Here is a 27,876-nt window from a genome sequence, read left to right as displayed (position 1 = left end):
GTGAAAACTGAGTACAAAATGTTGATGATCTGAAATGTTGACATCTTGGTCTTCCTGGTGCAGTACAAGTCCGAGAGGAGCAGTCTGGGCTCGCCGCAGGACTGGCGAGAGCGCCAGGATGCCTCCACGCCCATCCAAGATGGCGACCGCGACCGCGACCGCGTCCTCAACAACAACAACAACGACGGCGACTTTGGTGTCAAACCCTTCGAGCAGCAGATGGCCAGCCTCAACCTGCTGGAGAGCAACTAAGAACCAGCCTGCTTGGGCCTGCTCCTCTTCCCCCCCCCCCACCCTTCAGGCTACCTCTTCCAGGTAGCTTCTAACCTGCGCGCCCAGTTCTGTCCACTGGGAGGCGACAATCTGCCAAAAAAAAAATAATCCTCCAACCTGAGCGTTGTGGATTCATGGAGACTCCGAGCGCCGCCTGGTGGCGTCTGCCATGCTTTCGTGTTGTTTTGTGTCTTTTGTGTACAATGTGGTGAAGATGTTGCTGCACACCAGCTAAACCAGGGGTGGGCAAACTGCGGCCCGGGGGCCACATGCGGCCCGCCAAGCGTTTGAATCCGGCCCGCCAGTATTATTCCTTTAACATACAAGCTGGCAACATGACTTGCAAGTCGGTTGTCTTTTTTTTTTTATGTAAAATTCAATTTGGCAAATTGTTGATGTTTGATGTTTAAAGTGCTCCTGAAAAAAAGGGAATTGAGAACATATAACTGACTTATAACTATAAAATTCAAATGTGGACTGTTAGAATTATAAGCGTAAAATAATGTGTGTGAAATATATATTCTGGCCCCCCCCCCCCCCCCCCCCCGGACAATTTTGTTAACTCAACACGGCCCACGAATCAAAAAGTTTGCCCACCCCTGAGCTAAACCCTAAAAGAGTGCGTGCATGATGCCAGCTTGTGTTCCGGACCCCCATGTCGGTGTGCTAACACTCGTACACTTGTTCTGCGTCTGTTTGTCCCAGTTTGCTTTACTATGTGCCATACTATATCGGGGCTAAAGAAAGACTTACTTGCCAAATAATCATATTTTATCATACTAAAGGTGTCATTAATGAATGATTTATGAGCATTATCAAACCATGTTGAGTGTACTGGAAAAGATTATTGTGCGACATACTGATGAGCGTGTGAGGGTACTTGAGTTGTCAAGGAGGTACATGCTTTTTACACGTGACAGCAGCTAAGGATGCTGGGTAATGTAGTGAGAGGTAGGAGAGATGTGAAGAAATCATAGATCTAGTTTTTGGACCATCTATTCTTTTGACAAAAGGAGATAATTAAAAAAAAATGACATGATGAATAAACAATATTTTTTATTAAATGTGTCTTTGTTTTTTAACATATTACAAGAAAGTGCAATATCTAATAGCCATGATTTTTCAGTTTCAAACGAAAAATTATAAAAAAAAGTTTTTCTCTATGTACAATCTAATCTAAGAACATAATTAGGCCTATTGCAAAAATTGTATCATTAAAAATATATTTTATGTTTATTATCATGCTTTTCTAACATGACCTTTGTGTTAGAACCAGCTGACCGTGTGACGCAGTGCATTTTAGCACAAGCACCATGATGAATATATAGGCGGAGTTATCTTTTTTCCCTGTAGTGGACCACGCTAGCTCGTGTCCCGATTCAAGAGGTGCATCTAATAATCGGAAGGCACAGTGCATCACTTCCACAAACCACAAAAAGTTTGAAGAAAGTCTTCGTCAGGAGACCTTTGCCGTCTCTTGCGCGCCGTCTCTTCCAGCGACTAGCTTCTCGAAGTCATCTCTGCTCAACAGGCTCTCGGTGATGCTCTTGCTCTCCTCGAATTTGGGCAGAATGACGGCGATGTAGCCGTCCGTGGACGGCTGTGCACGCATACGCAAGTTAGAGTTAGTGACACGGGACGTGTTTCAAATATGTCCCGTTTACCTTTTCTTGCAAGAGAGCAGGTGTTTCTAGGATGTTCTCGTTGACCTCCAGCAGACGACCCCGAATGCAGCTGCCAAGATGACACAAAGTTTACTTAATGAACTGCAGCGCTCGTGCACACCGCCGCCACTTTGCGCTCCAGAGTGCTCACCTGTAGATGGTGAACTCTGCTTCATCCGTGCACGTGATACGACACAGAGGGGCAAATTCTGTAAGAAACTGGCCTCCCTGGAGTAGACCAAAAAATGGTGAAACATGTGGAGGATAAATCAGCACATTTTGTGTGAAATGTACCCGCTTGGACTTGCCCGACACTTTGTTGTTCAAGCGGCTGCAGCCATTACTGATTTGATAATTGATTTTCTTGATGGTTCGCCCTTTCTGAAGGAGAGGGTGAGTCTCGGCTAAGGTGATAACACATATCCTAAAACAGAGAAAGTGTATTAATGCATCTTAAATCATGTTATATTAATAATCAATACCGTGCATACAAACCCACAGTCTGTTACTGTCTTACCTGTTTGAATGCTGAAGAATGCAGTGATCCTCACATGGGTTACCCTTCATATCTACATAAGAAAATACATATAATAAATACATGCACTTGGAAAACATTCATTTATTCTTCTTCTCCTTATAGTTGCCTAAACAGGGGTCTCGTGCTCTTGCTTATGACAGGCTAGGCTAAGCTAGGCTAACGGAAGCGGCATTTCTTTTCAGTGTCGTTGAAAGCATATTTACCAGCTTTGTACCATCGTGTGTAGTAACGATCAATCACCGAAGGTGCTGTCCTTTCGGCATCAATCTGGTCCTCGACGTCCATTAAAAGTATTATCGGAACAGCCGGTGTCTCGATAAACACGTACGTTTTCTTGTCGGACGACAAACGGTGTAACACAAAATGGTCCGCCCTTAACAGAAAGCCGTGTGATGTGCGCGTGTGCAAATGTTTCCGGTTATGCTTAGCTACACTCAATTAGCAAATATATTGTTATTTACTGTTAAAGTACTGTACTGTTATACTGTTGTCTTAAAAAATAATACGCGTAATAAATGTATATAAGTTGTTAACATGTTCATTATGTTTTGACTCAGGAAGCCAAACGACAGCTAAACGGAAGTGGAATCTGTGGAAAGGTTGTCGTCTTTGCCCTACCTGAGCAGGTAAGCACATATTAATATAGTTAAACTTCACATGAAGTTTAACTAACTTCACATGAAGTTTAACTAATATAAACTTTGACGCGTCGTTACAAATGATTTGGGAAGTAATAATTTGTTCCTAGCTAGCTGTGCTAACGTGTTTGTTGCCTTACAGCGCTATAAAGCTATAAAAGAGATATAATAATATATATATATAAAGAGATGGACGTAAAGGACATAAAAGTGGTTGTTTCAGTGTTTTGTTCCACAAAACGGAGATCATTTAGGTAAACGTTTTTACTTTCAATACCCCCACACCGAACAGTTGCTCACGCTGTTCACTAGGTGGCAGCAAAAACCAGACAACTCCACGACAACCATAACAACTCCAAATGTCCACAACTTCAGTGCTAAAATGTATTAAAACTAAGTTTGTCCCCCACAATGTTTGGCCCCCATCAATGACAGCAATCATAACTAGAATTTGGAGGGAGCATGTCTAAGGATTATGGATACCCCCCCCACACACACAGGCACACCAGACAGGCTGAGTAATGATGATTTCATCTTAAGTCTCCATAATTAAGACAAAGAGAGAGCGAGTGTAAAATGACTTTTCCGTGTATCGGCTTGTCTGCGCGCCACCGCCGGGACGGAAAGTTTTGCTGTCAGGAGCGATTTTGCTGACTTTTTCCATGACTCTCTCGGGGAAGGCTGCAGATGATAGATCAGAACCAAAAGGGGAAACTTGCATCAGCCTGAGAAGAGTAACGCTGATGTAACCGCACACTTTTTAATCAAAGTGCATGGTCATCTGAGTCACTCTTTCGGCAACAATGACAACAAAAAAGAAAATGAATGACAGCTAGCAACAACATGGCTGCACCTTTAGCCTTTTTTCCTGGTTCTTTGGAGTGAATGATTGGAAAAAGTAGTCAATGATCCATAAGAGCAATATTTTGAGAGTGAAAATGAAGTGGCTATCCACACGGAAATATTTTCACATCAAAACGGCAAAGTATTTCATTATTTTAGCCTATCGCTAGCATGGCCCAGTCATATGTATGTGTTGTGCAACTCTTGCTATGTGAGTGTGTCCATGAGGCCTTCCATGAGAAACTTTTAGACTGAAAATTCACTGAATGTGTCGGTGTAAAAATAATATCTAACACTAGCCACTTGTTGCTAGGCAGAATTCTGCACCGCCCAGCAGAAAAAGGACAGGGACAGTCGGCAGGAACACAGACAGCCCTGCGAGGATTTTAGGATACATTGTAATTCATGCACAAATATGAATAAGCGATAAAAAGGAATATGTTTTTGTCCGTCATTGTCCTCTTACCACAGGGCGTTTACAGCTTTTACAACATGGCTGTTCCTTTTTCAACCTGGAAGAGGTCCAAACACTTACCAGGAACCCATAAAAGATCCCACATTACTGGAGATTGTTATTTGTGGAACAACCTCATGAGTTTTCCTGTTTTTGCTTTTTTTCCTGCAAGTTCTGCATGTGTTTATCAGTCTGCTGCTGTCTATTTGTATCTGTCAGTCTGTGTACATTCCCTGCATTTTACTACTTATTGTTGGAACGCTCCAGCGACTCCCTAAGGGTCTCCATGTCGGGGTGGGGGGGTGTTCACTGGCGGGGCCGTCATCTCTGGAGTGTCTGCAGCTGCACAAGCTACTGCTTGTGAACACACACGTGCACACACACACACACACACACACACTCACACACCTCCACGTCAGCTCCAAGCACCACAGCCAGCTTCCTCTTTGGCACGCTCCGCCCGACACGGAGCTCATCCAGCTCGCCATCTTAGCTCGTCGTAGTCCACTAGAGTCCCGGGGAGTCATGGGGAAGGCACAACAAAGTGACGGAAAAGGTCTGTTTGTCGTTTACACCCCCCCCTCCTCCCTCAGTGGTTGTTAAAAAATACATTTAAAACACATTTGCATGCTGTCAAGTGGGGGGGGGGGGGGGGCTCTAACCACCAACTTTAAAACCTTTGTAGTCAGCTGTCAAGTCAATTTCCCAGAAAAGGCGGACTGCAGGAATGGTTTAACCCGTTTGCATACATTGCCACGTGCATGCCAAGTCAACAAGTGGCGCTGTAGCCCAACAAAGGCCATTTTTGATGAACGGAGGCCTGAAGAAAGCAATTCCTGGAAAAGGCGGACTTTGTGATAAAATAACATTCTGTTATTATAACTTCCAAATTTCTAAAAGTGTAAAAATCACTTTTACAGGTGGCATTCGATCCCCCTAAACCAGGGGTGGGCAAACTACGGCCCGGGGGCCACATCCGGCCCGCCAAGTGTTTGAATACGGCCCGCCCAATCTTTCCAAAGTATTTCATTTAAACTCAACATACAACCTGGCATCATGGCCTGAGCCAACCTTTTGATGGTTGTATCAATTTCGTTGTTTGACATGGTCTGTTGTTTACAAAGTGCTCCTGAAAAAAGAGACACAAGCACATAATAATAATAAAAATTAAAACAATAATTATTATATTATTATTATAACTATTATGATTATTATATTTATTATATTAATGCTAATTATTATATTAATTATATATAATAATATTGTTATATTTGCATATTTTATTTATTTTATAATAATATAATAATAATAATAATAATATTTTATAATCATTTTTATTTTATAATAATAATATAATAATTATTATTTTAATTTTATTTTAATTATTATTATATTTTATTATTTTTAAAATATTTAAATATAAATATAAAATAATAAATAATAATAGCAGATTGCATGACAATTTTACAGATACAATAATACCAGGTGGACTGTTACGTGTAAAATATATAGTCTGCCCCCCCCCCCCGGAAATTTTGTTACATCAATGCGGCCCGCGAGTCAAAAGGTTTGCCCACCCCTGCCCTAAACGGTCATTTTCGCTAAGATGAAGCCTGAAGAAAGTCGTTTCCTGGAAAAGGCGCAATAACAACAATGGCAAATTGAGGAAAACTACAGCAAGAAGGTTTTTTTTAGCTAATAGGGACCAGTCTTAATATAGGTCTAACTGTGACTGCACCCCCCCTCAAACGTTTGGGGACACTTTGTCATGTTATTGTATGAGAAAGTGTCTTCCTTAGTGGAAGAAAGTTGTTTCCTGGAAAAGGCGCAATGACAACAACAATGGCAAATTGAGGAAAAACTACTGTGAGAGTTTTGTTGTTGTTTTGGCTAATCGGGAACAGTCTTGGGCAGCTTCCCGTACGTCTGACTGGGACCGCACTGCCAGACAAAAGTTTAGAGACACTTTGTTGTGTTATCGTATGAGATAGTGTCTCCAAACTTTGGATTTTTGAACTTGAACGCATCACGATGATGTCAAAAATCAACATTTTGTCGACACTTTCATGTTGATATATGAGAACAGCAACCTGGAGACACTTTCTCATGTTGTTGTATGAGAATGCCATCCTGATCCACCAGTCAAAGGTTTGGAGGCACTTTGGTTTATTGCATGAGACGGGTTCTCCAAACTTTTGAAACTGGAATTTTTGAAAATGAATTTGCCCCTTATTTTAGGGTTAAAAAAAAGTGAATTTACAGGTTGATGTGTGCAGGTGGCGCTCTAACCACTAACTTGAAAGCCTAAAAAATCTAAGTTATAATAATTAGCTGCACTGGTGTGGCCTGATAGCAACGTGTGCCGCATTTCATAACAGATGAAATTGTGGAGAACTCCCATATCAAATGTCCTGGAATGCGGTGATAAAGTCCTAAAACACGAGGCGCACACCAGGACTTGTCCAATGTGCTTTTTGCAAAGGGCGAGAGCTAGCTTTGGGCTTGTGAGCTTTAAAAACATTCCGCTTATTATTATTATTATTATTTTTATGAACGTACTCAGGTCTAATGGACGTGCCAAAAGGAGATGTAATCAATCATTGGGAAGCTTGTCTGCCGACTCTGCCAGAGTCGCTGATCCCTCCGGCTGTGAGAAAAGTGCGTGCTAGCATACGAGTGGGCGTAAATCGTCTTTATGATGGTGACACATTTCTTAATGAAGCGCTACATGCACTTAGCGGTGACCTCCTCCAAAGTTTTGCACAATGCCGCTCGTTAGCTTTATTCCTGATTTGTGTATTACTTGTTAGCGGCAGCTACTTGGAGCTAACGGGATATTGAACATTGTTCTTGTTCCCGGAATATTCAAAAGTGAAGTTATTTCCTGTCTTGATGTCATCCACCTCGTTCATCACCTAGCCTGTCTTTCATATTTTATATCCTAGACCTTCAAGACCTGGGTGATGAATTCCTCCACATCTGTCCGCTCCAGGGAAGCTTGAACGGAAGCCAAGAGCAGTGGAAAGAACCCGGCCAGGGAGGATGCAGTGTGCGTTTTTATCCAGGTATTTAAAGCTTACAGCCTGACACACCAAATGTATAAATGATAGTTAGACGCAAGACAAAACACATTGAAATATCCAGCACCACAGCTAGATCGCAGCCCTGTGGGGAGCTCCAGCATAGGCAGCATTTCAGAGATCCACATCACAGCTTCATCATGGCGCCTTGGCAGCATCCCGCGCCGTCATTAAAGCTCCATTTCCGTACGCCTTTGGAGCCTTTCCCGCTCCTTTGGCCGCGGTAAAAATGTAACTGTGGCGCACCATGGAGGCTTCATAAACAGAAATAAACACAACGTCAGCAGCCAGCTTCTTTAACACTTTGCCGTATGACATGGCACCTGATGTGGAAATGGAAGAAGACCTGCTGGGCGGGAACTCAACTGGAGACATTCCAGAACGTCCCGCCTTCCAGACTTTCCACGTGAAAATGTTTGTTTTTTTTATAAGTCTGACCTCATGCTGTCGGACTTGCTAATAAGGTGCTAAATGGCTCCTTTATTAGCGACATTACGGCCCATTATGGGATCTTGTCACATTACTTAACACCAAAAAAGACATAAATATGAAGTCATTGAAAATAGGATATAATACTTATTGTGTGTATACTATAATAATAATAATAAGTATGTATAATGTAATAAATGTATAATATAATTATATTATTGTAAAGTTCAGTTCAATATACAGCTTTTATTACAGTGATGGTGATTTTCTAATAAGATTATACAGTAAACCTCGGATATATCGGATTCAATTGTTCCCACTGGTTTTGTCCGATATAAGTGAAATCCGTTATATGCGTATACCGGAAAATGTCCGTTTTACGCATATATGGGATTTATATCCGGTATATGCGTAAATGGGATTTTATCCGTTATAAAAAGGCACTTCCTTGACTATGTTTCCAATGTACCTGGACGCGCAGGCAACGCTGCAAACGCTGCAAACGACGTCGTATAGCGGCCTGTCACCATTCGGCCAATCGGAGCGCCACGATGCGGCCATCCGATATATGCCAGGGAAATTTCATGGAAATGCATTGGAACGGGACTGGAGATTTTGTCCCAAATAGGCGAAATCCGTTATAAAAAATCCGATATATGCAATGAATTTTTATTGGAAATGCATTACAGAAAAATGGGTTCTTTTTTATCTGTCCGTTGTGAGCCAATTTCCGATATATCCGAGTCCGATATATCAGAGGTTTACTGTACTGTAGTTATTACAGTTATAACAGTAACAACAGTTATTACAGTTATATATGCTGTTGTTGTTGTTGTTGTCTCTCTTTGTATTGCCCCCAGACTCCCTCCTCTACAGTACAGTATTTATTTAGCATGATTGTGCATCATGGAAATGTAATGAAATGTCCGTGACCAATGGAAGCCCGCATGATTGCACAATTCTTTTTCATGGTATTTGGGCACCGCTCTTGAGAGTTGTATCATTTGCATGCATTTTCAAGAAATATTTTATTTTTAATCGACGCAGAAGGAAGCGGTCTGCCTCAAATTCAGGGCGAGGACTTCCTTTACTTTCTAAATGGAGGTGAACACCAGGTGAACACACACTTCCTGTAAGTCTTGCTTCATATGACCCCTGAGGGGAAAGTAAATATACTGCGGCAGAAAAGTGTACACGAGTGCTACCATGTGATCGTTTCTAATTATCCAAAAGTTGAAAATGCGCCGTGGACTAAAAGCAAACAAGAGAAGTTGCATCCATCGTGGCGGGGAAGTCAGACGTTTGGACAGCTGTGAGGGAGGAAGTGAGGAGATTAGAAGAACTCGGTGTAGAGAATTGCTGTTCATTTCCTCCGCTTTGTCCTTTTCTCTCATCCCTGAGGCTGGAAAGCAGGAGACGCAACATTAGACTAACATTAGACTAACATTAGACTAACATTAGACCAACATTAGACTAACATTAGACTAACATTAGACTAACATTAGACTAACATTAGACCAACATTAGACCAACATTAGACCAACATTAGACCAACATTAGACCAACATTAGACCAACATTAGACCAACATTAGACCAACATTAGACCAACATTAGACTAACATTAGACTAACATTAGACCAACATTAGACCAACATTAGACCAACATTAGACCAACACTAGACCAACACTAGACCAACACTAGACCAACACTAGACCAACACTAGACCAACACTAGACCAACACTAGACCAACACTAGACCAACACTAGACCAACACTAGACCAACTTTCGACCAACTTTCGACCAACTTTCGACCAACATTAGACCAACATTAGACCAACACTAGACCAACACTAGACCAACACTAGACCAACACTAGACCAACACTAGACCAACACTAGACCAACTTTCAACCAACATTAGACCAACATTAGACCAACATTAGACCAACACTAGACCAACACTAGACCAACTTTCGACCAACTTTCGACCAACTTTCGACCAACATTAGACCAACATTAGACCAACACTAGACCAACACTAGACCAACACTAGACCAACACTAGACCAACACTAGACCAACACTAGACCAACTTTCGACCAACATTAGACCAACACTAGACCAACACTAGACCAACACTAGACCAACACTAGACCAACACTAGACCAACACTAGACCAACACTAGACCAACACTAGACCAACACTAGACCAACATTAGACCAACATTAGACCAACACTAGACCAACACTAGACCAACACTAGACCAACACTAGACCAACACTAGACCAACTCTAGACCAACATTAGACCAACACTAGACCAACATTAGACCATCTTTAGACCAACTTTCAACCAACATTAGACCAACATTAGACCAACATTAGACCAACACTAGACCAACACTAGACCAACTTTCGACCAACTTTCGACCAACTTTCGACCAACATTAGACCAACATTAGACCAACATTAGACCAACACTAGACCAACACTAGACCAACACTAGACCAACACTAGACCAACTTTCGACCAACATTAGACCAATATTAGACCAACACTAGACCAACACTAGACCAACACTAGACCAACACTAGACCAACACTAGACCAACACTAGACCAACACTAGACCAACACTAGACCAACACTAGACCAACATTAGACCAACATTAGACCAACACTAGACCAACACTAGACCAACACTAGACCAACACTAGACCAACACTAGACCAACTCTAGACCAACATTAGACCAACATTACACTGAGTTTAGACCAACATTAGACCGATTTTAGAGCGACCTTAGACCAACTTAAGACCAACATTACACCAACTTTAGACCAACATTAGACCAACACACCTGCACCAACTACAGTGCGGCCATTTTCGTCCCAACTTGGTTTTTATAGACTACAAACTACTGAGTGTTATCATTTCCGTGTGTGGCCCTGATTGTTATGTTAATACATCCCAACAGGACCTTCTTGGTTGTTTGTGTCTATCTCACGTACGTCCAAAGTAAGTACGCGTGCTGAGCGGATGCGTATTAGGTTTTTTCTGGCTTCTTGTTAGTTTTGATGCGTCTCTGCTGCTCTGCTCTTCTGGAAGCCTTTGTTTGCTCCTCGTGTGATGATTGGCACGGAGGACAGCGTACTAGCAGTCTCCAACCTGGTCAAGAAGGAGAAATGGTGGTCTTGAACTTTGAAGTACTTTACAGTACAAATGACGGCGTACATTTACTGTAGTTGCGGTGAGGACTCCCCAAGTCGCCTGACTCTACGATAGATTCTATATTGCTCTAAAAATACAGAACACAGCCTCGGGTGTGGTCAAAAGTGCCGAAAATGTTCACAGCGACGTGTATGTTTGTGTTTATGTGTGTGTGGTCTGAGTGCGTCCAATCAGCACAGAGCAGGATAAGGACAAAGTAGCATATGCAGTATATATAACGCAGCACAGCTGCCTTTACAAAGGGACGTATTCATGCAGCAATGTGTGGAGGCGGTGACCTCATTTAGCTACACGAGTGCTGCCATCGCCGGGTTTGAACATGTAGAAAAAAGCACACGACAGTGGAAAAGCGCCTACAGCTTTCTGCTGACTCGGCATATACATACGCTCACCGGTGCACTCGTGCGTGGCGCCCCCCCCCCCTCCTCCCCCCACTCCCCCAGGCATTATTTGGTCTTTTAATTGAGAACAAAACGCTGAGCTTGTCTGCTCTCGCAGCTAGCTAGCTAACTAATGAGATTGTAAAAGATAAGTTTTCGGATATATGGCGATATAGGATAAAAATGCTGGATATTCACCCCCTCCTTTTTCACATGTACAGTGGTGCCTTGTGTTTATTGGTCATTCCAAAAGGTCTGAGAAAAATCAAATCCATTTTTCCTGTAGGACATAACTGAAGTCATAAGTCTGGAGCCAAGTCAAGTCAATTCCCAAGTCATAAGCTTTGAAATGTTTGTGTCTCACAGAAAACAATGTCATTTTAAGACTTCAATCAGACACACACTATAAATGCATTTTGAATTGTTTTATTTTTTTATATAAAGTAAGACGGCACAGAAAATGACAAAAAATACAAAAGTTTTGTATTTCCCCAAATCTCATTGACGATGTATGAAATACGGGAACGTCCTTTAGCCGCAAGAATGACTTATGTGGGGTAAACGTGTGGTGCACAACACACATGTGCTACTTACGAAAAAAATTAACATTTTGCCCAAACATGACACCAACAAAGCGTACAAAAAACACACGTTGGACATACGGATGACGCACAAAGACATACGAAGTTCATCTTGCGACCTGAATAAAGCGCTTATAGAGTTAGTTTGACATGACAAAGGACCAGTCTATGACTGGAACAACAACAACTCTTTTTTTTTGCACGTAGACCGACCATAGGAACCCTCACTTCCGGTATTATATATGTGGCTATATGTAAGTCACACCTTTGCTGTTTGTTCTTAAAGCTGATTGGACGCCAATAGCTGCAGTCAGCGAGGGGCATGAAACGGGAAAAGATGTTGTCTTGCTAGAAATGACATAACGATCGTGTTAGTTGGATACTGGGAATGGGGACACATAAATGATGATGTCGTTAATTAGACGCAAAAGTCAATCAAATTTAACTCGAGTCCACATCTCTGGAAAATAATTGAAAGACACCACAAAACAGACAGAATTATTGCTTTACTACGTGTGGGAAATAATCCAAAAATAATTATGCTAATTATAGATTTGTCTGCACACGATTCTTCTTCCACTAATCGTGGTGATGCAATTCTGCCAGATGCAGGAAGTTGTTATCGATGACAGTGTTTCACAGGTCTTGCAGGGAGTCTGAACTCTCCCAGACCATCCGAGTAGATACCTGTGCTTGTCTCCTTCTTTCATTTTATCTTTTCCACCAGAAAGTGAACCTTCACTCCCAGAAATGTCACATCCATGAGCGATGGAGACATTTTAAACGAAGAGATGTCTCTGGTTTGAACGCTAATGACTCATCTTTCCACTCCCCCCCATTCGTGTTTACATTCTCAGCCACACTCAGCTTATCATACTCGACCACTCGTCAGCCGTCTTTATTTGGACGTGTCCACTTAGTTTTGTGGTCATAATGTGTATAGGAAGTGCAAAAGACGCATTTGGTTCCTAACCCTCTTCTGTTCTGCTGCAGCGGTGATAAATATTTACAGCTCCGTTTGTCATCTTAAAAGAATTTCTAGGCCAGCGATCAGAGGGAAAATTCAACACTTGGAAATAGCCGACAAAGGATTTTCATCACTGAATCTGAAATAACGTACAATAAGACCAACACAGTTCTGTTTTTGAATGGTGCAAGAGCTGCACAGTACAGAACATACAGTATGTACTATACGTATGTACTTGATGGGGCAGCTTTGGCTGCATAGACTTACTATGTGATGTAAGTCACACCGGTCTATCAAAGTGAATGAATGTTGTTGATGAAGGATGCTGGGTCGTGGTCAGAGAGGCTAAAGCAGGGGTGGGCAAACTACGGCCCGGGGGCCACATCCGGCCCGCCAAGTGTTTCAATATGGCCCGCCTGTTTTTTCCAAATATTTCATTTGTACTCAACATACAACCTGGCATCATGGCTTGGGCCAATTTTTTGATGGTTGAGGTAGCTGCTTTATCAATTTAGTTATTTGATGTGGTCTGTTACAAAATGCTCCTGTAAAAAGGGACACATGCACATAATAATAATAATAATAATAATAATAATAATAATAATAATAATGTTGTCAATAATGATAATAATACTACTATTATATTAATATTGATGTTAATAATATTAATATAATAATGGTAGTAATATTACAAAATACTCCTGGAAAAAGGAGCACAAGCACAATAATAGTAATACAAATAATGATAATAATACTACTATTATATTAATATTGTTGTTAATAATATTAATATAATAATGGTAGTCATATTATTATTATAACAAAATAATAATAATATAATAACATTACTATAACTAATAATAATAATTCTAATAAAAATAACAATAATAATAATAATAATAATAATAATAATAATAATACATTGAGAAACACACTTTACATGAAATAAATGATTTCAAAGTGCACATATAGCAGATTGCATGACACTTTTACATGTAAAATATATGTAAAAATATAGGTGTAAAAATGGACTGTTACGTGTAAAATACTACATAATCCCCCCCGTCAATTTTGTTAAATTAATGCGGCCCGCGAGTCAAAAGGTTTGCCCACCCCTGGGCTAAAGCAAGCCTGGCTAACGTACACTGGTGGCTTAAACCAGGCTTTAGGCTAAAGTATAAAACCAGCAGCTAGTGTAGGAGAAGTCTTTTCATCGGACTCTAGAGGTCATCATAGTCAATGTTGGCCAGGCCGTTTTTGGGCAATGTGTAAACAGATTTGCTCTTCCTCTTCCTGTTTTCCCCCTTCACGCGTTGGGCTTCCTGGTGATATCCGGAAAAGGACAGGTAGTCGGCCATGCTATTCCTGACGCCGTAGCTCACCATGTTGTTGTGGTGGTCGCCCGTGCTGGTCAGCTGCATCCTGGTCGGGAAGACGTTAAACATAATGAGCGGTGTTCCAAAAGAGACGGCGGTGTCTGTGGTTGTGTTTGTTTCCAGCTCGCCTGTCTATTTTATTCCAGTCAAAGTGGCACCTCATGACGACTGGCGGCTCGCCTGCTGGTGGAGTCGTCGGGTTGGACAAACACGGAGAGGTCAAGACGCAGCACATGCCGTCCGCGGTGTCTTTAAAATGAAGCAAAAGTGGCCGTCGAGTTTAGAAAACATCAACGGAAATAAGTCCCGCCACTTAGGTCGGTGTATGTGTGGTCTGCATGGAAAAATGCACACTTCCTGTTTGACCCAGTGCCAGACAACGCAGTCAGCCACTGATAAGAAACATTTCTACTGTTAGCCACGTCCCTCACCGGAGTAGTGGTTGATCATGTGCTCCAGGCACTGGAAGGTGAGGCGAGGCGAGATGTAGTACCAGTTGTTGTCCAGCCTGGAGATGCGATAGTGCTTGATGGCGTTGTGCTTGACCGAGAGCACGTACTTACCTGAAGACAGAGTCATAGGAGCTTACAATGGGGGAGTTATTTAGAGGAAGTTGTGGCGGGTTTAAAAAGGAAAGCAGAAGTTGGCCGTCCTGCGAACGTCTTCACACGCTTAGTCACTGCAGACTTTACTGAGTCATGAAAGGATGTCAGACGGATAAGAAGTTCAGGTCACGTTCCTCACCTCTCTCTGTGGCGTTCTCCCGCACCAGAAAGGAGCCCACCCTGTTGCCGGGTAGAAGAAGCAGCTTCTCAGCATCACACCTCGTCACCCCCTCGAACAGCCAGCTGATGGATCGGTTCTTAAATCAGTCGCCATGGACTCCGTCTTTGTGCGAGGTGGATTTGTAGGGGTACCTACCCGTGGTACACTTTGGCCACGAGGCTATTGGGGATGTAGCTCTCCTTCCCTGTCTGGAGGGAACCCACCTTCCACAAGTAGGCGTCCCTGAGCGCCAACCAAAAGTGAAGAACAATCATGAGCCTCTGCGGTTCTCTGCTCAAGAGCATGACCAAAGATTCAGATACGTAGATGGCCGTACTGCGAGATGATGCTGAGCTTCTCCCCCATCTTGAAGATGGGCTCGCTGACTTCTGGAGGCGGATAGTCGGCGAGTACTACCGCCACGTTGTCCTCTGCCCCTAGACACCAGACAGTTGACGTAGCATCAAACGGGACGTCCAGTTTTGCTCTTTGAGGTCTCACCTTCCTGGGGGCCGCCGGGGTCTCTTGTGTGGTCTTTGTGGCGGCTGCCCATGCTTCGCATCACGTTGCCCATCCTCCACGCGGACCACGCTCGGGATCGGCCTGATGTGACGGCAGGCTGGTTAACGCTCGTCGCTGATCTCACTTAATTCGCCATGTACAAGCCAAACACGTTGACATCAGTAGTCCTGGGACATGTAAAACCGACCACGGTGTTTTCATGTCTGACGTCTAGAAGAGTAATGACTTGTCAAGAGTCTGCATGGGACTGACAACACACTTCCTGTCGCAAAATGAGGAAGAGGACCAGCCGCCGCCGTTTGGCTCAGCTCAAGAAAACATACTTCTTGAAAACAACCTGAACCTTCAAATCCATTTCTAAACTCTGGACTACTTCATCTTTTCATGAGCGACTTCATGATTAAATGCCTCCCAACCTCGATATAAAAAGAAAGTGAGGGACCATCTCAAGACGTCAACAGTAATAATCCTCTGTGACATCTTCCTGGTACAAACTCATCACCGTCAGCAAGTGTCTTCCCCAGGACTTTAGGCCTCTTTCTCCAAAATGCCTTTACTGGTTACCGTTGTACCCCTAGTAGTCCGTGGACAGCGTGAATAGCGCTCCAGATTTACTATTCATCTGCGTCTTTAGGGGATAGACATCTTCATCCACAAAGTGCTCCTAACAGCTGTCTCTCCAGCAGGTGCTTGCAGATGTTAAATCTCCTTCAAAGCTAATATTTAGCTGTCAGGGGCTTCCCGGTGGCTTACAGAACCTTCAGAACTTGATTGATGTTGGTTGTTATAGTGCACGTTGGGGAAGTCATGACCAATTTTAAAGAAGGTGAAAGGTTTGGAAGCGGTTCATAACGGCAGATGCTTTCCCTCTGTGGCGCACTTCCACACCCTGCGTCTAAAATTACTAAATTACCAACTGGAAAGATGCGCCAGCTTTTTTTTTCTCTGAGCCCATAGGTCTGATGTGCTGGTTTTTTCTCCCCAAATGTTCTTTTTCGCCCCTTACGCACCGCACGTGCTAACTAGTCGTTAGTGCCGCTGACTGGGACTGCGGATAAGTCAGCCTGACCTCACTGGATCTGGAAAAACCACAAAAGACGGAGACATGCCGTGCTTTTGTTGTATGCTGATGATATGTTACGCTACATGGACGTTGCTGCTGTTTGTCGTGACCTCTTTGGTGTTCCTGTTGCTGCCAAGTACCCTGGAAACATTGAATCTTTAGGGTTTTGTGGTCAATGAAAACCAAATCGTACAGAAATTGAAGCCATTTTTTCCCCATGGGAAATAATACAAATGTAACACATCTGTTGTAGACACCCAAAATATTAACAATATCACATTTTATAGAGAATAATTATAGAAACGGGCGGCACGGTGGTCTAGGGGTAGACCACCTCACAGCTAGGAGATCAGGGTTCAATCCCACCCTCAACCATCTCTGTGTGGAGTTTGCATGTTCTCCCCGTGCATGCGTGGGTTTTCTCCGGGTACTCCGGTTTCCTCCCACATTCCAAAAACATGCTAGGTTAATTAGCCACTCCAAATTGTCCATAGGTATGAATGTGAGTGTGAATGGTTGTTTGTCTATATGTGCCCTGTGATTGGCTGGCGACCAGTCCAGGGTGTACCCCGCCTTACGTCCGAAGACAGCTGGGATAGGCTCCAGCACCCCCGCGACCCTCGTGAGGAAAAGCGGTAGAAAATGAATTAATGAATGAATAATTATAGAAACTAGGAAATAATGCGAAAAAATAATGTGAAATTAAGTGTACCTCGGTTTCCGGCATTCATTTGTCCCAAAAGTTTGAAAGGCAGATGGAAAAAAAGTTGTTCAATTAGGTATTTGACTACAATTTACTGCAACAAAAGTTGGGCAAAAAACAAAGCAAATTTTCCCATAAATTATGTCAATCTAATTAATCTGTTTAGTTGATGGAACCTCGGTTTTCATCATTCATTTTCTTCCCGAAGGGCAATTGAAAACCGCAATGTATGAAAACTGAGGCAATTTTTAAATAAATAATGAAAATCCAGTTTATTTGTTCCAGAAATCCAAAAATATTAACAAAAAATACATTTTATATGGAAGATCCCAGAAATGTGTCCAAAATACGTTACGTAAAAAATGTTAATTGAAATCCAAGACGTGAGGCATTAAGTCCAGTAGAAAAATAAGGAAACGGCTGGTTTTGTCGGCTTTGCGACGGAAAGCGTTACTCATGCGCATGACATCAGGAACCACGTCCGCCGTCACCCGGCACACGGCGTGGTGTTGCCGCCGTAATGCCGCCGTTAGCTGCTGAGGTTAGTGCAGGATAGATGAGACATGATGCGGTAGAGTCCACTCATGTTGCCAAAGAGTGAAAGTCTTCCTCGATGCGAGGCCCCACCTGTGCGTTTTATCCCTCAAGGCAGGGATAATGCCAGCCTTTACAACCCGGGCCGGGTAACGACGGGTTACCTTGCCAACCGGGCCCCTGCCAAGCCCATAATGAGCTCCCTTCAGCCATCCAGATGGGGATGGAGCATTTATCGCTGTGTCATCATCTATTACCCACTCATTACACGCCAGCCAGCTATTTTCACGACGTGCGTTTTCACTGTGCACCTGTGGAGGACCAGGGCGAGTCCGCCACGCCTCTTTTGGAAGCCAGTAAAGCCTCAGAGCCACATCTGATAACATCTCATCCTCACCACAGAAGCGTCATTCTGGAGTGATGTTAAAGCCATCAGAGAGCGAGGGCTCGGTAGTCCCCGGCTTACCCCCGTGATGCACCTACCGCAGGTCCGCTGAAGCCAATCTGTTACGTAATGAAGGGAAGGCTTCATTCCAGGCGTCCGTTTCCACTGGCTGCTTGTCAGATTCCCTGCTGTCCCGCTGGCACTTCCACGAGGATCTTTTGACTCCTTCTCGGGAGCATTCCGCACTGGAATGCCAGCATTTCTCCACTCTGTCATCCCAAGCCAGGCAGAGCTACTCTTTGTGTTTGCAAACACAGAACTGCCTCATTTGTACCCGGATTCTGCCGGACCCTTTCCAATCCCGGCAAAGGAAATACCGTCAAACCCAGTTTATGTCAAATTCTGTTGACAAGGACTCAGTTTCAGTGACTCACAGACTGGCAAAGACTTTAGACGCACTCACTCACAAGTATTTGATTGACCTTCACTGACAGACTAGTTTCACGGCATCATGGGTAGACAAAGACTAGTTTCATGGGTTGACAAAGACTAATTTCACGGCATTATGGGTTGACTAAGACTAGTTGCACTGCATCATGGGTTGACTAAGACTAGATTCACGGCATCATGGGTTGACAAAGACTAGATTCACTGCATCATGGGTTGACTAAGACTAGTTTCACTGCATCATGGGTTGACAAAGACTAGATTCACTGCATCATGGGTTGACAAAGACTAGTTTCACGGCATCATGGGTTGACAAAGACTAGTTCACTGCATCATGGGTTGACAAAGACTAGTTTTACGGCATTATGGGTTGACTAAGACTAGTTTCACTGCATCATGGGTTGACAAAGACTAGTTTCACTGCATCATGGGTTGACAAAGACTAGTTTCACTGCATCAAGGGTTGACAAAGACTAGTTTCACTGCATCATGGGTTGACAAAGACTAGTTTCACGGCATCATGGGTTGACTAAGACTAGTTTCATGGCATCATGGGTTGCCTAAGACTAGTTTCATGGGTTGACAAAGACTAGTTCCATTGCATCATGGGTTGACAAAGACTAGTTTCACTGCATCATGGTTTGACTAAGACTAGATTCACTGCATCATGGGTTGACAAAGACTAGTTTCACTGCATCATGGGTTGACTAAGACTAGATTCACTGCATCATGGGTTGACTAAGACTAGTTTTACGACATCATGGGTTGACAAAGACTAGTTTCATGGGTTGACAAAGACTAGTTCCATTGCATCATGGGTTGACAAAGACTAGATTCACTGCATCATGGGTTGACAAAGACTAGTTTCACGGCATTATGGGTTGACAAAGACTAGTTTCATGGGTTGACAAAGACTAGATTCACGGCATCATCGGTTGACAAAGACTAGTTTCACTGCATCATGGGTTGACAAAGACTAGTTTTACGGCATCATGGGTTGACAAAGACTAGTTTCACGGCATTATGGGTTGACAAAGACTAGTTTCATGGGTTGACAAAGACTAGATTCACGGCATCATGGGTTGACAAAGACTAGTTTCACTGCATCATGGGTTGACAAAGACTAGATTTACTGCATCATGGGTTGACAAAGACTAGTTTCACGGCATTATGGGTTGACAAAGACTAGTTTCATGGGTTGACAAAGACTAGATTCACGGCATCATGGGTTGACAAAGACTAGTTTCACGGCATCAAGGGTTAACAAAGACTAGTTCACGGCATCAAGGGTTGACAAAGACTAGTTTCACGGCATCATGGGTTAACAAAGACTAGTTCACTGCATCATGGGTTGACTAGGACTAGTTTCACTGCATCATGGGTTGACAAAGACTAGTTTCATGGGTTGACTAAGACTAGATTCACTGCATCATGGGTTGACTAAGACTAGTTTCACGGCATCATGGGTTGACTAAGACTAGTTTCACGGCATCAAGGGTTGACTAAGACTAGTTTCACGGCATCATGGGTTGACTAAATCCACTTTCCAACTTCACTACGACTCTCACCTTCCCATTGACCTTTGGTGTTCATCTCCGGACGCATCATCTTGAGAAGCCGCTAATGACTAGCGCTCTTCTCAGCCACTAGGGGGACTATCTGTCTTCCAACTATGAATTGCTGTGATTTATGAGACCATCTAAAGCAACACGCTAGAAAGCACACATGATGACCCCAGAAGTGGTAGGCGTGGGTTGACGGCGAGCCAGCCAAGATAAACACTCCAAAGACAAAGCATTCCTACAGTAGGCGGAGCTCGCACAATCAAGACCTCAAAAAGTCAGCCATTTATATCCCAGACAGACTGAGAAAGTGTTTGTTTCCTGCTCGAAGGAACGTCGGTGTTTGTTTAGTACGCCGAGAAGCACCGAGCCTGCTCTCTGAGTCCTTGATCAGATATGGAGACAGGCATGTGTGGGCCCCCGTCACCGGTGCGACGTCTTCACGCATCGACATGCTTTAAGGGATTGGAATCTTCTTCGTTTAGATGTAAATACCAGGATTTAAATGAGGCTTTTGGAGTTAGACAGAAAATGACGGATGCTAACATTCATTTGACACATATTGGTTCAGTTTTTGTCAAGTACCTGTGAGTCAATGAAACTCGAGTCTTCATTGAATACTCGTGAGTCGGTGAAACTCGAGTCTTCATTGAATACTCGTGAGTCGGTGAAACTCGAGTCTTCATTGAATACCTGTGAGTCGGTGAAACTCGAGTCTTCATTGAATACCTGTGAGTCGGTGAAACTCGAGTCTTCATTGAATACCTGTGAGTCGGTGAAACTCGAGTCTTCATTGAATACTCGTGAGTCGGTGAAACTCGAGTCTTCATTGAATACTCGTGAGTTGGTGAAACTCGAGTCTTCATTGAATACTCATAAGTCAGTGAAACTCGAGTCTTCATTGAATACTCATAAGTCAGTGAAACTCGAGTCTTCATTGAATACTTGTGAGTTGGTGAAACTCGAGTCTTCATTGAATACTCGTGAGTCGGTGAAACTCGAGTCTTCATTGAATACCTGTGAGTCGGTGAAACTCGAGTCTTCATTGAATACTCGTGAGTCGGTGAAACTCGAGTCTTCATTGAATACTCGTGAGTTGGTGAAACTCGAGTCTTCATTGAATACTCATAAGTCAGTGAAACTCGAGTCTTCATTGAATACTCATAAGTCAGTGAAACTCGAGTCTTCATTGAATACTTGTGAGTTGGTGAAACTCGAGTCTTCATTGAATACTCGTGAGTCGGTGAAACTCGAGTCTTCATTGAATACTCGTGAGTTGGTGAAACTCTCGTCTACGTCAAGGACTTGTGAATCACTCAAACTTGTGTCTTTGTCAAATCCTGAGTCTTTTTGGAGTGCCCGTGAGCCTTCATTGTGCTCACGTAAGTCAGTGAGACTCGAATCTTTGTCAAGCAATTGTGAGTCAGTGAAGCTGCAGTCTTTGGGGTGAGTCTTTGGGTGAGTTAGCGAAATTGGATTCTTTGTTCAGCACCGATGAGTCAGTGTAAATTGAGTCTTTGTTGAATACTTGCGAGTCAGTGACGCTATTGTCTTTGTCTCTGTGAGTCAGTGGAACTGAATTTTACTGAGCTCAGTGAAACCAGAGTCTGTGTCAACCCATGAGTCGGTGTAACTGGAGTCTTTGTCAAGTACCCATGAGTCAGTGAAACTCCAATCCTCTTCGAATACTCTGGAATCAGTGAAACTCGAATCTTTCTCAACCTGTCAGTGAGGGAAACTTGAGTCTTTGTCGAGCACCCGTGAGTCACTAAAACTTGAGCCTTCGTCAACCCATAAGTCAGACATTTTTATTAATACATTTCAGCTAGCAGTAGCCGGGGTGAGTGTGTGAACAAGTTAACGGAGATGAGTAGCCGCGAGTCCCGATTCAGTAATGACTTGTTCATAGCCGGCCCATCTTTGACCATTGCATAGCTGACCCAGTGTTGAGCTGCTGTGGGGGTTCACGCCAGGCTGGAGCATTCTTTCTCTGGCCAGTGCTGCTAGATGCTTTTCTTTTTGTGTGTGTGTGTGTGTGTGTGTGTGTGTGTGTGTGTGTGTGTGTGTGTGTGTGTGTGTGTGTGTGTTCGTGAGCTGTCGACCGCAGCTATATAAAGTGTCTATAATTAGCGGACCGGTCTGTACATACGTTCAAATAAGCAAGGCAGCTGAAGCACAGAGGACTCGCGTGAGCTTACGTCTACTCTGAAATCCCAAGAATCAAACAATGAAGCCAAAAATGCCAGGAAATGTGGAAGACGTTAGACGAGAAAACACCCTGGTACTTTTTTTTTTTTACTGCCTGATTTGTCTTTTTCCAAACTGCTACTTACATTTAGTGTTGGCATTCTTTTTCCTGACTGTCGCTAGGCAGAATTCACAGGGCTCAATCATTACTGCCCCAAAAGGAAGTGGGTCGCTCTGTATTAATAGTCAAAATCAATAGTTCCCCCGTTCTGAAGTCTTTCCTTGAATGTGGCACCCTTGCAGGCTCCTCTGGCCGTTCCTTAATGTTCCCGACTCCGCTCGACTTTGAAGCGCAAACATTCCCGTCACGGAGTTTTGAATTTGGGGCTTTAATGAGGGGATTTTCCGTTTTAGAGACCAAAATAGTCTGCTCATATTCTTCATTTCCTTCAGTGTAAAAGGTACTGGATTATTTGGCACCTTAGCATGTAGCATTAGCATAAGTTCTTATGCTATATGGGTTTGCGTGGATGGCTTAAAGGTTGTTCCGTGTGCGTCCGTGTTTGGACAACTTTATTCACAGAGTTAGCATATTAGCATTGAGGATAATTCCATCCAGAAGTCTGGCGGATGTGAGACCGGAGCGGTCCAAAGACAGCGGAACTGAGACGTCGGGGAATAGCAGCCTCGACTTGGATGTGGGTGACATCATTTATTGTTGTTGTCCACGTGTGCAGCGCTATTGCTGGGCAAATTATTCATCTTTCTCTCAGAGGATGGAAGGACCTGTCGGATCATGACCTTCAAATGATGTCATAGAAGCATTTATTTTCTCGTATTCTGCCTTTCAGTGCCAAAATTCCGACTTATAACGAGCCAAAATGAACCAAAAACACATTTTCCCTGTGGAGCATAGCGGCCACTCGCCATGTTAGCTAATTGCAGAGGACAAAATGGCTTACATGTGTATTTTTTTTCTTTTAGTTTAAAGTTTAAATCAAGAGAATGTTTTCAAAGCCATCACGTGCGGCCTTTGTGAAGAAGCTTTGAACTGGACTTTCAGGTCCTGGAGGAGGCGAGCCAGGATGGGAGGAGCAGGGACAGGCCAGCCTGACAGGAGGAGGAGCTGCCACGGTGAAAGTGGAGCAGAAGGGGCGTGTCCTTGCGGGCCCACGTCATCGTGGACTCTGAACAGGTCGTCGCCTCAGACTGAGATGCTGCAGCCAGGCGGCGGAGGACGATGCGGAGGATGTGAGGAGCAGATGACTTGTCGCACGTGAGGCTGCTCACCAGGGATGAGTTGGCTCCTCTTGTGGATTCTCACTGCAGTCGGGATTCGACAGGTTGGACGACGTTTCTATTCATGCAGTAACTTATACTCAGAAATGTCAAATAATATGTGTAATACTGTGTATATGATGGGAAACTATGACTGCTGTATTATTAGCAGCAGGCTGTGTCTTTTAAGGTCATCTTTGGCGACCCCAAGTGGCAGTCCTTTGTACTGCGTCTCTAATGGCTAACAGTGATAATAAGCAAGAAGCAAAATGTCATATCAAAAATAAAATCAGCACTAAAAAAGTCAGACGTTTAGCTCTTTATTGCTGCCCCAAGGAGACGTCGGAGCGCCGTGCCCGAGCACATCCATCATGGGATGTGACCAGAGGGCGACAGGAAGCCGCGGGTCAGACATGCACGGACATGACGCTCTTCGCCGCTTCTCACCTTGTTTTATTAGCAGCTGCGCCAAACTACTTTAAGGCATTTTTTCTACTTCTCATGTATCATTTAGGACATTATGTCATTTTAATTCCTGACAAAAAGAACAACATGTCTTTTTGAACACATTATAACGGGACTGTCTGTGGGTGGAGCTTGTACAGCAGATTGCATCTTCTTAACGCCTCATAAGGAACCGGCCTGGCGCCGTGACGTTCCGAGCACATTGACTCGTGGAGCTTGGATTGCTATGATATGCTGTGATGCATTGCTGTCATGCATTAACATGAAAAAATGTTTTAATAGACAGCAGCGTCTCTCAGCATTCATTATTCTAAGAACGCCTGATAATTAATAATCATCATTCATCATAAACGCGGTGACGCGCTTCATATTTCCCCGCTTCCTCTCCGCAGGCCATCTCCCAGAATTCCACTGCCATGGCGCCGGCCTCCACGGCCCCGCCCCCGTCGGTGGAGCCGTACAACCGCACCCAGTACTGCAAGTGGCCCTGCCAGTGTCCCGCTCGGCCCCCCGCCTGCCCGCCGGGCGTTAGCCTCCTGACGGACGGCTGCGACTGCTGCAAGGCCTGCGCCCGGCAGGTGGGCGAGGCGTGCAACGAGGCGGACACGTGCGACCACCACAAGGGCCTGTACTGCGACTACAGCTCGGACAAGCCGAGGTACGAAAAAGGAGTGTGTGCATGTAAGTGTTGCTCCGCCAAAATGACCTTCACACACTTTGACTGACCTCCGCCAAGGAAAGAACTGTTGTTGTTGCTGCTGCGTGTTTACAAAATGACCACATTTCTCGAGCGGCGGTGACCAAACTGTTTCACACCAAAGTGTCATGGCTGCCAGTTCACCAACAAACTAGCCGGCGAAATAAACAACATTTCTTTAGCCTTGGCGGAGGTCTGCATGCCCACAAGTGTCAGTCATATGATGATGATGATGATGATGATGATGCATACGTCTATGTATTTGACTGCTTATACATGCAAATACATTTTGAAGAAATAAGGTGAACATTTTCAAATAAATAAATCAAAATAAAAACATATATATAGCGTTTGGGAATGTGGATAATGGAAAGCGAACGAGCACCCTCCTGTGGCTCAAAAGTGAACTGCAGCAATATCACCCATAGTGATGTACAAACTTGATGATTTCATGTTGTGGGAAGTTTGGTGTTATCTGCTGACACTGACCCCCCCCCCCTCCCCCCTCCCGCGTCCAGACATGGTGGGCACGGGTTGCGAGCACGACGGCGTCATCTACCGCAACGGCCAGAGCTTCCAGCCCAGCTGCAAGTACCAGTGCGTTTGCGTCAACGGCGCCATCGGCTGCGTGCCGCTCTGCACCGAGTCCCGGCCCCCTCGCGTCTGGTGCCAGAGCCCGCGCCGGGTCAAGGTACGCGGCCGGTGCTGCGAGCAGTGGATCTGCGACGAGCCCAGGAGGGGGCGCAAGACGGCGCCGCGGCACGCCGTGGAAGGTAGGACGCTATTTCAGCTTTCTTCCTCTAAATGTTCTTCATTTTCTCATAACAATATTTATTTGTTTTTACTGTATTTTTAAACATACGTAAAAAATTAATTTTAAAAAAATGTTTTTTTTCATTAGAATACTACTTTTTCTCCTAATATTTTGACTTTATTCTCGTAGCATGACAGTAGTTTTCCCCCAACCTTTTCAAGTTTTTTCAAGTCAACGATCTATTTGTAACGATTACTTTATTCTCATAATGTTTTGACTTTAATATGGTAACAATATTGTTATTCATTATTTTTCTGCAACAGAATTTTCCAGAAATGACAACTTTATTCATTGTTTTTTTAATGAAATTAATTTCCATTTTTAATTAAATTAATTTCCAATTTTATGTTATCATCGAAAACTTTCTCTTATATATTATGACTTCACTCTTTTTGTTAAATTTAATTTAATTTAATTTAATTTAATTTAATTTAATTTAATTTTATTTTATTTTATTTTATTTTATTTTATTTTATTTTATTTTATTTTATTTTATTTTATTTTATTTTATTTTATTTTATTTTATTTTATTTTATTTTATTTTATTTTATTTTATTTTATTTTATTTTATTTTATTTTATTTTATTTTATTTTATTTTATTTTATTTTATTTTATTTTATTTTATTTTATTTTATTTTATTTTATTTTATTTTATTTTATTTTATTTTATTTTATTTTATTTTATTTTATTTTATTTTATTTTATTTTATTTTATTTTATTTTATTTTATTTTATTTTATTTTATTTTATTTTATTTTATTTTATTTTATTTTATTTTATTTTATTTTATTTTATTTTATTTTATTTTATTTTATTTTATTTTATTTTATTTTATTTTATTTTATTTTATTTTATTTTATTTTATTTTATTTTATTTTATTTTATTTTATTTTATTTTATTTTATTTTATTTTATTTTATTTTATTTTATTTTATTTTATTTTATTTTATTTTATTTTATTTTATTTTATTTTATTTTATTTTATTTTATTTTATTTTATTTTATTTTATTTTATTTTATTTTATTTTATTTTATTTTATTTTATTTTATTTTATTTTATTTTATCAACCTTTCAACCTTTCAATCAACCTTGATCTACTGTATATGGAGTCATGCGTTCCTCTTCTCTGTCTCCAAAGCCGCCCCGGCTGAGCTGAGCGGCTGGCACAAGAACTGCGTGAGCCAGACCACCTCGTGGAGCCCCTGCTCCAAGACGTGCGGGCGCGGCCTGTCGCTGAGGGTCTCCAACGCCAACGAGCGCTGCGAGCCGGTCAAGGAGTCGCGGCTATGCAACCTGAGGCCGTGTGAGGTGGACATCGTCAAGCACATCAAGGTAGGACCCATCAGGAACGCGTCCGTCGTTAAGCGTGGTATAAAAAAAACGTACCGGCGGTGTGTCCGTGCAGCCCGGCAAGAAGTGCTTGAACATCTACCGCCAGGAGCAGCCGTCCAACCTGACCATCTCGGGCTGCACCAGCAGGAAGCGGTACCGGCCCAAGTTCTGCGGCGTGTGCACGGACGAGCGCTGCTGCATCCCCTACAAGTCCAAGACGGTGGACGTGGACTTCCTGTGCCCCGACGGCTCGGCCCTCACCTGGAAGATGATGTGGGTGCAGGCCTGCTTCTGCAACCTCAGCTGCAGGAACCCCAACGACATCTTTGCCGAGCTGGAGAGTTACTACGGCTACCCGGAGGTCGTCAATTGACCCCTGACCTCATTCTTCTACTCCGTGCGTCCTTTCCTCTTCTGCACCTTTTTCCTTTAGCCGGTTCCACGTGGACTTATCAAGACTAAATGCTAAGTGTCCTTACTCTTTTTTTTTTTTACCCTTTACAGGACTTGGAAATAACCCTCCAAAATATATATTCTATATATTTAAAACTGTTTTTTTCTGTATCTTAAGAGTGTTTTTTTTAAATATATATTTATGATACCAATACATTTGTGGAATATTCTTTTCAATTGTTTTTATGAAAATGTTCTTTTACATTTTTTTTCTTA

The 27,876-nt window shown here is 42.8% G+C and overlaps 4 protein-coding genes across 7 annotated transcripts in view; 2 read left to right on the top strand and 2 right to left on the bottom strand.

Moving 5' to 3' along the window:
* The window catches only part of LOC131101381 (alpha-catulin-like), a 44,398-nt gene extending 43,061 nt beyond the window's left edge, over positions 1 to 1,337 (top strand). For both annotated transcript variants that reach the window (XM_058046451.1, XM_058046450.1), the window contains exon 19: positions 64 to 1,337. In XM_058046451.1, the coding sequence (XP_057902434.1) occupies positions 64 to 252 (189 nt within the window). In that variant the 3' untranslated portion in view covers positions 253 to 1,337. The remainder of the gene's footprint in view (positions 1 to 63) is intronic.
* Positions 1,320 to 4,979, bottom strand: LOC131101385 (protein Abitram-like). Of its 3 annotated transcripts, none has more exons than XM_058046458.1 (6): positions 4,819 to 4,979; positions 2,455 to 2,506; positions 2,232 to 2,361; positions 2,089 to 2,165; positions 1,938 to 2,007; positions 1,320 to 1,873 (listed from the first exon to the last, which is right to left on the bottom strand). In XM_058046458.1, the coding sequence occupies exons 2-6, from the start codon at positions 2,502 to 2,504 to the stop codon at positions 1,730 to 1,732; spliced, it is 471 nt and encodes a 156-aa protein (XP_057902441.1). In that variant the 5' UTR covers positions 2,505 to 2,506; positions 4,819 to 4,979; the 3' UTR covers positions 1,320 to 1,729. The 3 variants fall into 3 exon arrangements, with proteins under 3 accessions (XP_057902441.1, XP_057902440.1, XP_057902439.1); XM_058046457.1 differs by lacking the exon at positions 4,819 to 4,979 and adding an exon at positions 2,690 to 3,041; XM_058046456.1 differs by lacking the exon at positions 4,819 to 4,979 and adding an exon at positions 2,679 to 3,034 and having other exon boundaries at positions 1,321 to 1,873.
* LOC131101383 (CCN family member 4-like) lies at positions 2,866 to 27,771 on the top strand. Its single transcript, XM_058046454.1, has 7 exons — positions 2,866 to 3,101; positions 7,356 to 7,475; positions 23,683 to 23,962; positions 24,755 to 25,043; positions 25,578 to 25,832; positions 27,014 to 27,207; positions 27,281 to 27,771. Exons 3-7 carry the CDS (start codon positions 23,915 to 23,917, stop codon positions 27,578 to 27,580), a joined length of 1,086 nt encoding a protein of 361 aa, XP_057902437.1. The 5' UTR covers positions 2,866 to 3,101; positions 7,356 to 7,475; positions 23,683 to 23,914; the 3' UTR covers positions 27,581 to 27,771.
* Positions 14,012 to 15,967, bottom strand: LOC131101384 (src-like-adapter). The gene is made up of 7 exons (XM_058046455.1): positions 15,718 to 15,967; positions 15,554 to 15,653; positions 15,373 to 15,459; positions 15,196 to 15,299; positions 14,883 to 15,014; positions 14,580 to 14,700; positions 14,012 to 14,497 (listed from the first exon to the last, which is right to left on the bottom strand). The coding sequence occupies exons 1-7, from the start codon at positions 15,788 to 15,790 to the stop codon at positions 14,296 to 14,298; spliced, it is 819 nt and encodes a 272-aa protein (XP_057902438.1). The 5' UTR covers positions 15,791 to 15,967; the 3' UTR covers positions 14,012 to 14,295.
* Positions 27,772 to 27,876: the final 105 nt, after the last annotated feature.

The sequence above is a fragment of the Doryrhamphus excisus genome, chromosome 14 (assembly GCF_030265055.1).
Source record: "Doryrhamphus excisus isolate RoL2022-K1 chromosome 14, RoL_Dexc_1.0, whole genome shotgun sequence".
Taxonomy (NCBI): domain Eukaryota; kingdom Metazoa; phylum Chordata; class Actinopteri; order Syngnathiformes; family Syngnathidae; genus Doryrhamphus; species Doryrhamphus excisus.
This window is presented reverse-complemented; position numbering and strand designations above follow the sequence as displayed.

Coding starts and splice junctions, on each gene's coding strand:
- LOC131101384 (XM_058046455.1), bottom strand. CDS start 15,790: ATGGGCAACGTGATGCGAAGCATGGGCAGCCGCCACAAAGACCACACA. Junction 15,300..15,372: donor GTGGCCAAAGTGTACCACGG/GTAGGTACCCCT, acceptor CCGATCCATCAG/CTGGCTGTTCGAGGGGGTGA. Junction 14,498..14,579: donor GACTGGAATAAAATAGACAG/GCGAGCTGGAAA, acceptor CTTCCCGACCAG/GATGCAGCTGACCAGCACGG.
- LOC131101383 (XM_058046454.1), top strand. CDS start 23,915: ATGAGTTGGCTCCTCTTGTGGATTCTCACTGCAGTCGGGATTCGACAG. Junction 25,044..25,577: donor CGAAAAAGGAGTGTGTGCAT/GTAAGTGTTGCT, acceptor TCCCGCGTCCAG/ACATGGTGGGCACGGGTTGC. Junction 25,833..27,013: donor GCCGCGGCACGCCGTGGAAG/GTAGGACGCTAT, acceptor CTGTCTCCAAAG/CCGCCCCGGCTGAGCTGAGC.
- LOC131101385 (XM_058046456.1), bottom strand. CDS start 2,760: ATGGACGTCGAGGACCAGATTGATGCCGAAAGGACAGCACCTTCGGTG. Junction 2,362..2,454: donor ATTCTTCAGCATTCAAACAG/GTAAGACAGTAA, acceptor TCTCTGTTTTAG/GATATGTGTTATCACCTTAG. Junction 2,166..2,231: donor TGTCGGGCAAGTCCAAGCGG/GTACATTTCACA, acceptor GGTCTACTCCAG/GGAGGCCAGTTTCTTACAGA.